This window comes from Chiloscyllium plagiosum, unplaced genomic scaffold (genome assembly GCF_037043375.1).
Source record: "Chiloscyllium plagiosum isolate Xiang-an unplaced genomic scaffold, Cpla_swu_hap1 HiC_scaffold_3, whole genome shotgun sequence".
NCBI classification, from domain to species: Eukaryota; Metazoa; Chordata; class Chondrichthyes; order Orectolobiformes; family Hemiscylliidae; genus Chiloscyllium; species Chiloscyllium plagiosum.
Window position 1 is genome coordinate 30680024 of NW_028270141.1, and position 14731 is coordinate 30694754.

Genomic DNA, 14731 nt, shown 5'->3' on the forward strand with positions numbered 1-14731 from the left:
TTTGTTTACATGCTGGGGCTTGGTAGTTCTCTTCCCAACTGTTCAATTTTCCCCATCTTGTACTCCAGAGCACTGGGTTGAATCATTAACAATCTTAAAAGCCAACGTACTCAATTCAAACTTGATTGGAATTTGGTGTTTTCATGATATAATTTAAACCGATTGGCCGAATTCAAATTGGTGTTTTTGTCTCATAGCAACTCAGCTAGTGCTTTCTGTTCTGAACCAAATGTTATTTTGTAAATTCTAGAGCACTCAGCGTGCTGGCCAAGTCCTTCACTCTCTGAAGGGTACAATATACTCTACACCTTCATAACACATATCTTCGGACAATGTAGGACTTGAAGGTCCTGGCCCAGAGGTAATGACACTACCACTGCACCACAAAGCATGATATATGTTGACTCTGGTTTAGCTGGCAACACTCTTGTGTAACTGAGGTACAGAGGTGTAAGTTCAAGTCCAACTTCAGGACTTGTGGATGAAAACAAAAATCTCGTTGCTCCACAGCAGCACTGATGTGTGGCCCCTTGGCTAACATTTTAACCTGGGGTCCTCTCTGCCCTGTTGGCTGCAAATACAAGATCACAGTGTTGAAGAATAGAGAATTTGAACCTAGAGTCAAATCAATACTGTGCCTCAATTAAAAACTGGTCATTGTGCCATTCCTGTTTATGGGAGCATGCGGTGTGCTGTGGCTACCATATTTCCTACATTACAACAGTGACTACTTTTCAAAAGTATGTCATTGACTGTAAAGTACCTTGGGATGCCCTGTGGGCATGAAGGAATCCACTTAAAATATAATTATTTTCTCAAAGCTGGAATTTTTTGAAAGCAACATCCGTCTTCTGGTCTTCATGATATTCAGAAAGATAAAAGCAAGAATTAAGGCATTAACTTCAACAGGTATCAATCTTGGCTGAGAACAAACTTAGCTATCTGTCTGTTTACTACAACTGGTCCATTAATCAAGTAAGATAGCCCAGATAGGAAAAAGCAAAGTATATTTTTATTGAAGAAATAGTAGACTTACTTCTTACAAAGACAATGGCAATTTTAGCATGCTATAAAGCTTTAATTTTCTAGGAACTAAAAATTAATTGCATTGGAAGGAAAAATGTTATCAATTAGACCCAATAGAGGAGGCTGTAAGTTATGTCACAATAAACACAGAATTTATACACCATCACCAAATCTCTCCTAGGCTTATGGAATTAGAATTGAATTGCATTCTGACTGCCACAGCTAATATAGCAACCCCTAAAACTGGAGTCAAACACTAGGTCATGCAATGTAGTAATTAGTTATCATAGGTTTATTGAATGCTCAAATGTTCCTTGTGGTGATTGGATATTGTGTTCAAGCTCTTTTCTAAGTACACGGGTGGTCCTGTAGTTTTTAACTCAATAACTGGAGCCCCAAGCTTTCTTCATGAACATGCATACATAGCATCAACCACAATTCTTCTTGTGCACTTGCATTAAGGCACTCTCAAGTGTAAATACAATCTTGCTGGTCAGCTTAAGTGGAATTCTCTTGCTTCATTATTTCTTGCAAGCCTTGGAAGTACAGATTTTACAACAACAATGTTAGGTCCCTGCATGTGTGAATTCCTACAGAAAGAGTACTACAGAAGCAGGGTCTGACCATGTCTCAAAAGATGAAACCCGATGCACTTACCCAAACCATAATTTTACCTCATTAGCTTTGAAGTAGTCAAGAATTTTGTGGTGTAACTTGAGATTGGGAATGCTTTTAGTATTGACTTTTAAAAAGACTGAACTCATTTTCCATCTTTAAATGAATCTCCTCCTTAATAATCAGTTATGATGTAATTATTGTTCTTGTCAAGATATGTTGCCCTGATAAAAGCTCCACTCTTTGTTTCATCAGTTAATTTTTTATTTGCTAAGAGTGTCCAAGATACTTCATTTCCCAGTGGACAGAATATTTGATCAGGCACATGGTCTCTTCAATGGAAAAGGATAAATCTGTTCTGTTGCCTACCGATGGATTACTGACCAGATGGTGTATGGTTATAAACCCTCCTAAGATTCACCTTAAACTCTGTCTCATCGTGTATAGAACTAACCAGTAGGTGTACATGTGTGTTTTAAAATCAAATGTCTCAGAAGAACCAATAAGTTCAGCAAGGTTTAGTTATGGAATGTATTACACTCATTCAAAATTTCTAAAAAGGACAAAACATATCAAAGGCCAATTACAGCTGTATGTAAACAGCTTCATACTTCAGTCTAAAAAGGAGTTACTTCATCAATAATACCATCTGAAAGAGAGCGTTTGATGGAATTCATGCCAATTTAAGTTGAATTCAATAGCACACAAAGTGGACAGATAGGCAGGAAACTAGCCACCAGGATACACAAAGACCAACTAGCCACCAAAAGGCATGACCAAATGTCACTAGTATCCATACACACAGCTGAAGAGGGACATCGGTTTGAATGGGACATCCTGAGCAAAGACACGCACAGGAATTCCTAGAGGCCTGGCATTCAAACCGAAACTCCATTAACAAACATATTGATTTGGACCCCATTTACCAACGTCTCAGAAAAAAAAAGAACCAGAAGTGATATCACCCACCACAGCAGACCAAGACAGATAAATAGCAAGCAGGGCAGAACACCAGCGCTTCATCGGAGGCTCACTGATGATATCTGCTAGCATTGTGATAAAATGTCTGAGAACAAACCTAAAGCTCAGCGAGCAAACTTACAACTAGACACAGAAATATAGTGTAAACACAAAGAACAATTATTGTTACAATACAGACTCCTACGATTAGAGTGTTACTTGAGAAAAAGTTTGACTTCTCTTGAATCATTTTGTGAAATAATTACCAGCTAAAAGATGATCTTAGTGTAAAGGCATTTATAAAATACATTTCAGTGAGTTGATTGTAGATTTAAAACATTACAAATACCAATCGTAGAACCATAAAAAGGCTGCAAAGAAGAAGAAGAAAAAAATTTAGAAAGATTTTACCACACAGGTTTACACAACATGGTAATACAGAATAAATATAAAATGCACATTTTTATTCCCCAAGGTCTCTACCATTCCTCCACTTGCAGGGTGGGAACAGGGTAATGCCACATCAGGATCAATAATTCCCAAGCACTGGATCTCTGCTGATGAATTTGAAGAAATTAACTACTTGTATCCTGCAGTGTCACTTCTTTCACAAATGCCAGCATTTGCTCTGTGAATTACACTTCCTCCACCACTTTTTGTTCCTTTAAAGTGCATTACCAAATACTTCTCTACATTGAATTTACATCTGCCAACTGCATGACCATTTTCTAGCCTATGTCAGTTAGTTTTATCTTTTACAAACACTCCTGCTTTCTGCTATAAAATTGGACAATAACCCAGTGTACTGAAGTAGGTAGTTGAGGAGATTGTAGAGGTAATCATTCAGGAATCGCTGAAGGCAGAGAAGATCCCAGAGGACTGGAAAATGGCTAATCTAACACTCTTGTTTATGAAGGCAGGGAGGTAGAAGGTAAGAAATTATAGACCGGTTCAGTTTAACCTTGGTCATTGGTAAGATTTTAAGAGTCCATTATCAAGAGTGAAACTGTGAAGTACTTGGAAGTGCATGTTAAAATAGGGCTCAGTCAGCACAGCTTCATTCAGGGGAGGTCATGCCTGACAAATCTGTCAAATTCTTCATTGAGGTAATTAGCAAGTTAGACAAAGGAGAGCCAATGGACATGATCAGTTTGGATTTCCAGAAGGCCTTTGACAAAGTGCTGCATAGGAGGATATAAACTCTCCTGCACAAAATTTACCTGATACCAGCAATGAGACCAGCAGGTATGATCTTTCCAGACCTTTTATAGCGCACTCCCATAATGGTGGTCAAAATTCCTGCAGTTACTGTTATTAAAAGGAAAAAAGAATATTTAAGCAGCAAGTAATTTGTGCATCAAAAGCTCTACATTAAGTTGCTAATAATTATATCTTGACTATTAGAAATCTTCTTGCCATAACAGGAATCGGCAAGCAGACAGCAACAATCTGGTGGCACCCCTTGTCAGAAACACTGTTTACATATTCACTTCAGAGTGTCAATATTCATGGTTTAATTCCATAATTTCTGAGTAGCGTAATCTTGTAGAAGTGCAATAAAACCTTCCTCTCAATCCACTGAAAGTAGGAGTGCTGCAATTGTTTTATACATCTTTCACTCAGCAATGTTATTTGATTTATTTTTGCCAGTTTTACATGACTTCACAACATTGTGATGCATTTCCATTCCACAGCCTCAGTGCAAATTAATTGATTAATCTACCTGGAGAACAATGATATATAACTTGATATTCCTGAGAAAGAGAACCCTGTTGAAGATTTTTGACTTGAACTCATCAGGACAGGTGCAAGAATGCTAAATTTGAAAGGGAACGTATCCCTTGTTTTCCTTAGAGCCAAACAAAGAAATAAACTTATTCAATGTGACACAGTGTGAAGAACTGCAATCATTACACTGGGAAGGAAAAAACAACCTGAGACAGTTTAATGGGAACAGACCACATTAACTTGGACAAACTGAATTTTTTGCCCTTCAAAAAGAAATAAAAGTTGATAAACATTAAGCAATTCAATTTTTTATTGGCCAACTTTTTGAAATGAATTGGTTCATTAACAAAACCGAGACAAATTGCTTTACTTGAAGTAAAGCCTCAAAATGTTGATCACTGCAAATTACTTCGCAGGGCTGATAAATCTAATGGGCTCCAAAGTTGCGCCAGCTACTTAACTCTTAAATGTTGCAGAAATAACTGGATTAATGTTGGCTATAATCATGCTATACTCTCAGTAAATCACTGGTCCTAATGGGCACTGCACGAGAAATAAAAATTAAATTTATAATTTTATTTCCCTTAACTTCAGATAAAAAGCTTTTTAAGGGGCAGAAAAGTAGGACAAAAAACAATGTAGAAACAGGCCATTTGGCCCAACAAGTCCACACCAACCCTTGGGTGTGGACTTTGGTGAACAGTATTCCACCCAAACCCTGATGAATGCACCTAACCTACACATCCCTGAACACTATGGGCAATATAGCATGGCCAATTCACCTAAACTGCACATCTTTGGATTGTGGGTGGAAACCAGAGCCACCTGGAGGAAACCCAAGCAGGCACAGGGAAAATATGCAAACCCCACAGAGTCACCCGAGGCTGGAATCGAACCTAGGTCCCTGGCTCTGAGGCAACAATGCTTAGATCTCACTCACTATTTTTAAAATTTGGTTTTGTGGAAATATAAATGACCATTCTATACTAAGAACACACAGGCAATTAAAACAGCAGAAACCCATTTGCTTTTCTCTGAAAAGTATATAAACATGCAAATTAGATAGAGTAGGCTATTTGGCCCCTCATTTCCTGCTACTGTTCACGAAGATCATCCTTGATCTGATTGCGGCCCCTTTCCTGAAACCCTTTGATTCTATTGTTAAATAAAAATTTGTTTATCTCTACCTCAGAAATATTCAATAACTCTACCTCTACCACTTTCTGTGGAAGAGAGTTCCACAGAGTAAGGTTATCTGAGAGAAAAAAAATTCCCTTTTTCTCCTTTTTAAATGAGAGGCCTCTTATTATTAAATTGTGACTCTATGATTGCAAATTAAAATGATTAAAAAGAAAAGATTATTTCAAAAGGACAAATGGAAGATGCATGGCCCAGTTGTATCATAATACCCCCAAAAACAGGAATGTACTTGTCTTAATCCCAGTTTGGTGCCAAGGAAGGTGATTTTTACTTCATCCATCTGGGAGAATTCTATTCTAATTCTTAAATATTATGAGGTGGATTCTTGCTTCCTCTATACCATTCATTGTGGAAAATGAGGAATGAGAGACTGTGAGAGTCTGTGCAAGTCAAGTGAAGCCAAGATTTGGCACAATTTCTACTTGGCATGTGAATGGTGGCCCCTCAGACAAGGTATTAGGTGACAGTAGATAGCTGGTGTCAGTTTTGAGTGTTCTCCAACAAAATTCAGGAAAATGGTGGCAATGAGCAATTTTATTGCTTTTAAGTACTCAGCTATTAAACTTCAACTAGGAGAAAGTGAGGAGTGCAGATGCTGGAGACCAAGTCCACACCCAAGGGTCGGTGTGGACTTGTTGGGCCAAATGGCCTGTTTCCACATTAGGGATTCTATCATTACCTCAAAAAGATACAAAGATTATTCTGAATAAGGGCTTATGCCAGAAACGTCGGTTCTCCTGCTTCTCAGATGCTGCCTGGCCTGCTGCGCTTTTCCAGCACCACACCTTTCAACTATTAAACTTCAATTAAAAGTTTGCAGAAAATGAGGGCACTAATTACTATGACTTGTCTTAAGTGAAGTGAAGAGAAATTTTATTATCTAGTACCTTGAGAAAACTATTAAAAAAGGGGACAAACACAGGTAAATATGCTTAAAAGGAAGTGTCTTGTACGGACAGGGAAAGTAAAGTTTATGCAGTTAAATAATCTTTGTATCTTTGAGGTAATGATAGAATCCCTAGTGTGGAAACAGGCCATTTGGCCCAACAAGTCCACACCAACCCTTGGGTGTGGACTTTGGTGAAGAGTATTCCACCCAAAGCCTGATGAATGCACCTAACCTACACATCCCTGAACACTATGGGCAATTTAGCATGGCCAATTCACCTAAACTGCACTTCTTTGGATTGTGGGTGGAAACCAGAGCCACCTGGAGGCAACCCAAGCAGGCACAGGGAGAATATGCAAACCCCACAGAGTCACCCGAGACTGGAATCGAACCTGGGTCCCTGGCTCTGAGGCAGCAGTGCAAACCACTGAGCCACCCTAACCCCATTAGATTTTTAACCTTTGTTATTCAATGATTGATTTGTATCATCAACAGTAGAGGAATATGCAATTATCTCTGAACTATTGTTTATCCAATTTTCTTTCTCGTTGCATACTGTATTCCAAGATGATGAGGGAAATAGGCAGCAAGAGATACGGAGAGAAAAAAAAAGAGATGCAACTTTATTTTATTCACTCATGGGATGTGGGAATTGCTGGCTGGCCTAGCATTTATTGTCCATCCCTAGTTTCCCTTGAGAAGGTGGCTGTCCATTTGGTGTAGATATACCCACAATGCCATTAGGGAGGGTGTTCTAGGATTCTGACCCAATGGCGATAGATTTCCAAGTCAGGATGGTGAGTGGTTTGGAAGGGAAATTACACACGGTGGTGCTTCAATGTATCAGCTGCCCCTATCCTTCAAGATGGCAGAGGTCCTGGGTTTGGAAAATGGATTTGGTCTGGACTTGCTGCTCTGTAAGGATACTGGGTAAATTCTTCCAGTGCATCTTGTAGATAGGAGATCCTGCTGTTACTGAGCTTTATTGGTGGAGTAGATACTCTTGGATATGGTGCCAATTACGTGGGCTGCTTTGTCCCAGTGTCAAGCATTTTGAGCATTGTTGGAGCTGCACCCATTCTACATCACATTCCTAAAATGCTCTAGATGGTGGATAGGTTTTGGAACACCAAGTGGTGAGTTACCCAGTGCAGCATTCCCAGCCTCTAACCTACTCTTGGAGCCAATGTATTTATATGGCTACTCCAGTTCATTATCTGGTCAATGGTAATCCCCAGGACATTGGTAGTGGAGGAGTCAGTGATGGTAACATCTTTGAATGTCAAGAGGAAATGGTTAGATTGCTCGTCACTTGTGCAGTGCGCATGTCACTCGTAACTTGTCAGCACAAGCCTGGACAGTGTCTAGGTCTTGCTCCATTTGGGCATGGACAGCTTCAATATCTAAGTCATCACAAATGGCACTGAATGCTGTTCACTGATGATTGCACATAACCAGTTCTGACCTTGTGATGGAGAGAAATCAATGACTGGCCCAATATTCAGCTGCTTCATCAAAGACACTTCCCTGAGGAACTCCTGCAGAAATGTCATGAAGCAGAGATGACTGACCTCCACCAGCCATAACCATCTTTTATTATATCAGGATGACTTCAACCATCAGAGAGCTTTGCCTGGATTCCCACTGGTTCCAGTTTTGTTTCTTGATGCCACATTGCTGTTGCAAGTTAATTTTTCCTTCTTGCTTCTCTGCTTGTATATTACAGCAGCAGTGTTTGACATCAGTGTATTTGCCCGAGTGTAGCTCCATTAGCTTTCAAACTGGTTAATTGTCAGATGGATCTTTTATCTCTCAATATTCGAACAATCATGTATGAATTACTCAGGATATGCAAATTTCTTTGACACTGGCACAGTTGCCCGGTTTGAATTAATTTAGATAAAAATGGTAATTTCAGGGAAAATGGACTGATTTATTCAACATGGGTCTCATGAAGCTTGCCTGAATCTGTGGCCAGGTGACCACTGCAGTCATTTTGGGTCCATTTTTCTTTCATTCTAAAAACCATTTTAGTCCAAGAAAAGTCTCAGATATAATTAATTATAATTTACACTGACTACTATTGTAACAACCGCCACAAAATTAAGACCATCTAAACAATTGCCTAAAAACAAATGCTGTCACTAAGTCAGTTTTTTTTAGCGATATAATTACATTTTTGTTGCATCTCCTGCTCATGTACTTGAACATAATGTCAATGTTATTGACCTGACTGTTATGGATCCACACTGCACTGGAACTAAAATTTGGAATCAGGAGTGGTGTATCGATTTTTGCTGCCTGTCCCTTGCCCCTCTATTCTGCTCTTAGCTGGGCATCCCACCTGTTCTTGCCTCTCACACTACCATGGAGAATCTGTGCATTTTGGTTACCATAGCACCATTTTAATAATGTTATATTTTGTCTCTCTGGATCGGATTGAAATCAGATCACAAAGCATGCTTTAACAGTATTGTTTTTCAAAAGTAGGGCTTGAATGTTCCTCGTGCAATAGTAATAGAGTCAGCACAGAAACAGACTCTTCAGTCCAACTTGTCCATGCTGACCAGATATCCTAAAGTAATCTGGTACCATTTGCCAGCATTTGCCTCACATCATTCTAAAGCTTTCCTATTCGTACACCCATTAAGATGATTCTTAAATTTGTAATTGTATCAGCCTCCTCCACTTCCTCTGGCAACTCATTCCATACACTGCAAAACATAAAACTTTGCTTTTTTTAAGAATAGAAAACTCAGGAACTCACACAATGAGATCTTAACATTTTGCGGGTCATTTGAAACTTGATAAGCACCGTATCCTGCTAGAGATCCAAAAAGCAGTCCAGACATCAAAGACATTACACTTCCTGGTTTGAAAAAAAAACAAATTAGTTATTTCACTTTCTTTTCCTCAAAGCCACTGACTCCAAGTATCTTTTGTAGATCAGCAAATGCTGCTCCATAATACTGCATTGTTACATTTATCAGAAATACAGATCTTACTTTGGTGAAACTCAGATTACCCAATGCTCAAACTTACACTGCTAATTTCAGAAACACTGAACACAATCAGAATTAAGGTTATGACAAGACAAAATGGTTCAGTGAGTTAAGCAGAATCTTCAGCCTCTGGCATGTGAATGAGTGTGAAGGCAGCCCAAAAGAGAAAATATTTATTTCTGGTTTTAAAAACTCTGGTTTTAAGTAACAGCACGCCTGAAAAAGTTCAGCTTTTGTCTGGGAGCTGGTGCATCAAAATCAAAGTCACTCTAATACAGCAGTAAATATCAATTGATGATAAATTCTTGAGCTTGTAACAATAGCTGACAATAAGCAATTTCAAGATTCAGACCAATGTTTTTTTCAAGTAGAATAAAGGTGCAAATAGCACACTCGCTCAGTCCAAAGTAACATAGAACAAATTAAAAATACAAAGACTAAAGAAACTGGGACTTTTTATCCTTTAAAAGTTATTGATTGGAAATCAAGGTATTTGAAGATACAAATGGGGTAGATAAAATAACTCCTGAATACTACTTCAAACAGAGAGTCACAACAGAAGAACAAGACATAGTAAAACCAAACCAATCCAGACCATATTTGGACAGAAGAAAATTCTTTGCAACAAGAGGACTCAAGGTATTAAATGCATTTGACTCATTCCCAAGCCGAGGGGTTTATTCTATGAGGCAAGGTTGAACAGATTGGACAAAAAACTCATTGGATTTTCAAAGAATTGAAACAATTAAAATCTTGAAGGAATTTGATAGCTTGGGTACTGGGAGTGAAACATGATCTCGTGGACACAGTTTAAGAATAAGAGGTCTTTTAAGACAGAGACAAGGATTTGCTTTTCCTCTGAGGTTTATTAGTCTGTGAACTTCTTTCCCCCAGAAGTGGGGGGGTTATCTCATTAAACTTATTTAATGCTGAGTAAGACAGATAAAGGAGTCAAAAGCTAGGAGGATCGGTCAGGGAATTAGGGTCAAGACTACAACCAGATCAGCCAGGAACTTATTGAATGGTGAAATGAACTCAAAGGATCGAATTGCTCCCAAGTTATAAATGTTTCGATGCATTCGAAGCAAAACCTACAATCCTTCAAAAATCAAGAGATGGTCAGAAAGTAGATATTTTCTCAGGGGAACAGGCTGTTGAACTATGACAAAATGTCCTTGCTTATTTGTACTCACCTTGGGAAGTACCTAACACTATGAATTGTTAACTGCATCCACAAAAGTACATTACCTTTCTGAACATATCCTAGAATGCCACCCACCATCACAATAGCAGCATAGGAATAGCTTATCCAATCGATGGGCATTCTTGATTCTGGCAGGGGAGAGAGAACAAAAAGAAAAATCTTATATTTGATACCAGCTTTTCTCTTCAAAAAAAAATACAAACACAAGATTAAGTGCAGTTGAGAACAACAGCTCTCTGTTTTTACATCCTTTTCTATTTAGGGCTCCCCAGGAGGGCAGCTGGGTGGCCTGTTCCCAAGCCTCAGGCAGTGTCATTCACTCAGTCAGTCACTGGAAATGCACAAACATGATCTGGGGTAAGTTTGCTTCTTTGCCTGTGGGAAAGTACCAGGAATGTTTAATATTTCACCTTTCAACGATCTAAGGACACGCTGTGTTGGAAATCAAAAGATGATATCAGACCTTTTTCACCCTGAGTGGCATATTCCTGCTACTTCAGTTAGCAATACAAAAGTAGCGAACTATTCTGATATTGCACTTCTCTGTAAACATAACTAACCAAAATAACACCGAACAAGTTGCTCTGAGCAGAACTGGCATATGTGGTTAGTCATATTCCCAGAGATTAATTGCATGACCTTCTGCTGGCAACAATCTTGCCCAATCAAACAACCAATATTCACAACTTGTATACTTTGATAGTTAATAAAAAGAGACAGAATAAATGAAAATGTAAAACCAACATCTTTTTGCTTGGGTTCCTTGTGACAATATTTAAGGATTAATCTTTAGAACATAAAAACTAGAAGCAGGAGTAGACAATTCAGTCCCTTGAACATGCTCTACAATTTAACACAATCATGCTGATCTCATCTTGACCTCAACTCCACTTTCCTGCTTGCTCCCTATAACCCTTTTACCCATTAAAGTTGAAAATCTATTTGTCTCTTCCTTAAACTTTTTCAATGTCCTGTTCCCCACCACACTCTGGGATAGTGACTTTATGAGAGAAGCAATCATTCCTCCCCTCTGTTTTCAATCTGCCACACCTTGGCCTAAAACTATGGCTGCTTGTTCTATATTGCCCACAAGAGGAAACATCACTTCTCCATTTATTTTGTCAGTCCCTTTTGGCATCACATATACACATCAAATTAGATATCTTATCTTTCTAAATTATTGCGAGTGTGGGCTTAAACTGCTCAATCTCTCCTCATAGGACAAGCTTTTCATCTCTGGAATGAACCTAGGGGGCAGTCTGAACTCCCTCCACTGCCATTGCATTCTTCTTTAAGTAAAGGAACCAAAAACTATATGCTGTACTTAAGATGCAATCTAAACAATGCCTCGCACAATGAAAAAAAAACACTTGACTGCTTTTATAAAGCATTCCTTTAGCAATAAGTGCCAAAGTTCCATTCACCCACCTTATTATCTGCTATATCTGCATTCTAGCTTTATGCAACTCATGCAGAAGAACACCCAGATCCCTCTGCACCAAGGCATTTTGAAGTTTCTATCTATTTTATAGATAAAAATTGATATTAAAATTTCTTTTTTTATTCTTCTGACCAATATCGATAATATCACACTTATCCAAATAAAATACCATCTGCCAAATTTTGGCTGATTCACTTCACCTATCCATATTCATTTATACATTTCTTATTTCTTCATTGCAACTTACTTTCCCAACTATTTTATTACACTTAATTTCTCAGATGCTTCAAACAAATGCTAGAGTTGGAATAGCACTTCATAACTTTTTAAACAAACAAAGACCTTTTCCCAAACAATACCTTTCTCAAATCATCATGTCTAGGGATGTTATTACACACCTCTGGAGCTGTATAAACTCAGAGTCTGGTCATGCTAGTTTTACAAAAAGCCAAAAAAAAATCAACTTGTTCAGACCAATTACAATACACAAGGACCAGATGACTGTGATACAAGCCCCATACAATTGTTTTATACCCAATTCCGTGTCATCAACTGTTTGCTCTGTTTGACTTGGAAGGAATTCAAGAAATGCAGGTACGAAAATCATATGTCCAGCTCAGAACATATTACATTAATTAAAAGGGCAAACATGCATTATGTCCCACAGAACTAGGGAACTCAGACTAATTGAAAAACAAACGATTCCACTGTCCTAAAAAGCATTTTGTGGCAGCATAATTGGAGCCCTTTAAAGGGCTGAATTAGTTCATCCTGCCTTCTGCTAGCATCCCCTGCTTTAGTCTATTGGGACACTCCAGCATGAAAGGGCAAGGAGCATTCAGCACAAAATACAAGCACGGTCTATATCCCACAACAGTGCAAGCCACGATGGGACACTCAGAAGCACAAGAATCAGGCAGTCTCCTGACTGCTCTCAGATATGTCCCAAACAGTCACAACACAATTAAGCAATACGTAATTAACTATTCTCAGTGTATTGTAACTGGGTAACCTTATGAGAGGAGCAAATTCAGAGAAGATTAACCTGAAAAGTTCTCTTGAGCATCAAAGTCAAACCAAGAACAAAATCAGTGACCACGAGCTCTCTAACCCACAGCCCACCCACCTTTCTTTACACATACCACAGAACTCAAATGCTCATTTTTGAACAAGTGAGGCAACAATGAGAAAGCATCCCTCTCACTGCCCAGCCTCAGACACTATCTCCAAATCTGCTACAAGGTGTTCAAAATTGTTACAAACGAACTCTGCAACACAATATACAGATACAACGACCTACTATGTCTGAAAACACAACCATTATTAACTAGGTTTATACAGGGGTATCATATTTGGGAGAACTCGTATTTAAATAACGCTGACGAAATAAAAGGCACTTCATGGAGGTTAGGGATAATCACAGTTTCTATCGAGTTTCTGAGGCGGAGTGCCGAAACAAGGTATTTCTGCAAAGAACCACATACAAGCATAGATATTACTAAACGTGAAAGAAGGGAAAACAAAAGGTAATGTGGCATGGAATTGTACTTCTCCCAAAATAAAAGCAATACTACAATTGAAAGGAGGCCGAATCGGTCAGACTTAAAACCAATGCACAGGAAACCGTTTACGGCCTCTGTTGTAACTTTCCTCTGTTTAAAAGCTGGCGAGTTGCAATTGCTAATGGTTAAGCCTCCATTTCCTGTTCAAAAAAAATGCAGTCTCATCCCGAGCCGGCAATAAATTCCTCAATTCAAATTGTACAGGACTGTATAAACACGCTGCACACAAAAAAGAATCTGTACTGACTGCACAGTATAACTGGGCCAGGAGTGGGAACCCCTCCATTTCTCTCTTGGCTACAAAGGTTTCCTCCAAATACGACAAATGATTGAAACTTGAGAACCTTTGCTTCTCCATGAAGAAGACCAACCTTTGTTTGGACTGACAGCTCTCTGTCTTGCTGCACTGTTAGATCCCAGTCCGCTCCAGCCGCTCTCTGACCGACAGACAGACTTGTATTTATTTTGTTAATTACATAAACATTTCCAAATATCAGCGCATGTTCGACGCCATATTGACAAAAAATGAATGACTTCGAAAGGGATACTTTCGCACCCGCTGTTAATTTATTGTGGTTATGCTTTCATTTAGCTTTTTTTTGGAAACACTGTTTTGTTTTCTCTCGTGTTGAATTTAATTAGTGTTTGAAAATTATACTTCTGCCTTCATTCTGCCCTCACCGTCTGCCACCAGAGGGCAGATACAACACGAAAAGCGAGCAAAAGCTAACATTCTCCAATAAGCAGCAGGTCGGAAGGCAACGAGGTGGGGGCTAAGGGCAGAGGGGACAATGACCTGGGCTGGGATAGCTGAGGGCATGAGCACTGGGATGGGATTAGCGGTTCTGAGGAAGGGTCACTCGACCCGAAACTTAACAGATTTCTCTCCACAGATGCTGCCAGACCTAGAGTCAGAAAGATGGACAGCAAAGAAACAGACCCTTCGGTCCAACTCGTCCGTGACGACCAAATATCGTAAATGAATCTAGTCCCATTTGCTGACACTTGCCCCATATCCTTCTAAACCCTTCCTATTGATATACCCACCCAGATGCCTTTTAAATGTTGTTATTGTACCAGCCTCCACCACTTTCTCTAGCAGCT

The 14731-nt window shown here is 39.1% G+C and overlaps 1 protein-coding gene across 1 annotated transcript; it reads right to left on the reverse strand.

The window, feature by feature from the left end:
- Positions 1-990: 990 nt before the first annotated feature.
- Positions 991-14294, reverse strand: tmem14a (transmembrane protein 14A). Its single transcript, XM_043679238.2, has 5 exons — positions 13999-14294; positions 10669-10752; positions 9186-9287; positions 3822-3909; positions 991-2972 (listed from the first exon to the last, which is right to left on the reverse strand). Exons 2-5 carry the CDS (start codon positions 10742-10744, stop codon positions 2933-2935), a joined length of 306 nt encoding a protein of 101 aa, XP_043535173.1. The 5' UTR covers positions 10745-10752; positions 13999-14294; the 3' UTR covers positions 991-2932.
- Between the last annotated feature and the right edge of the window lie 437 nt (positions 14295-14731).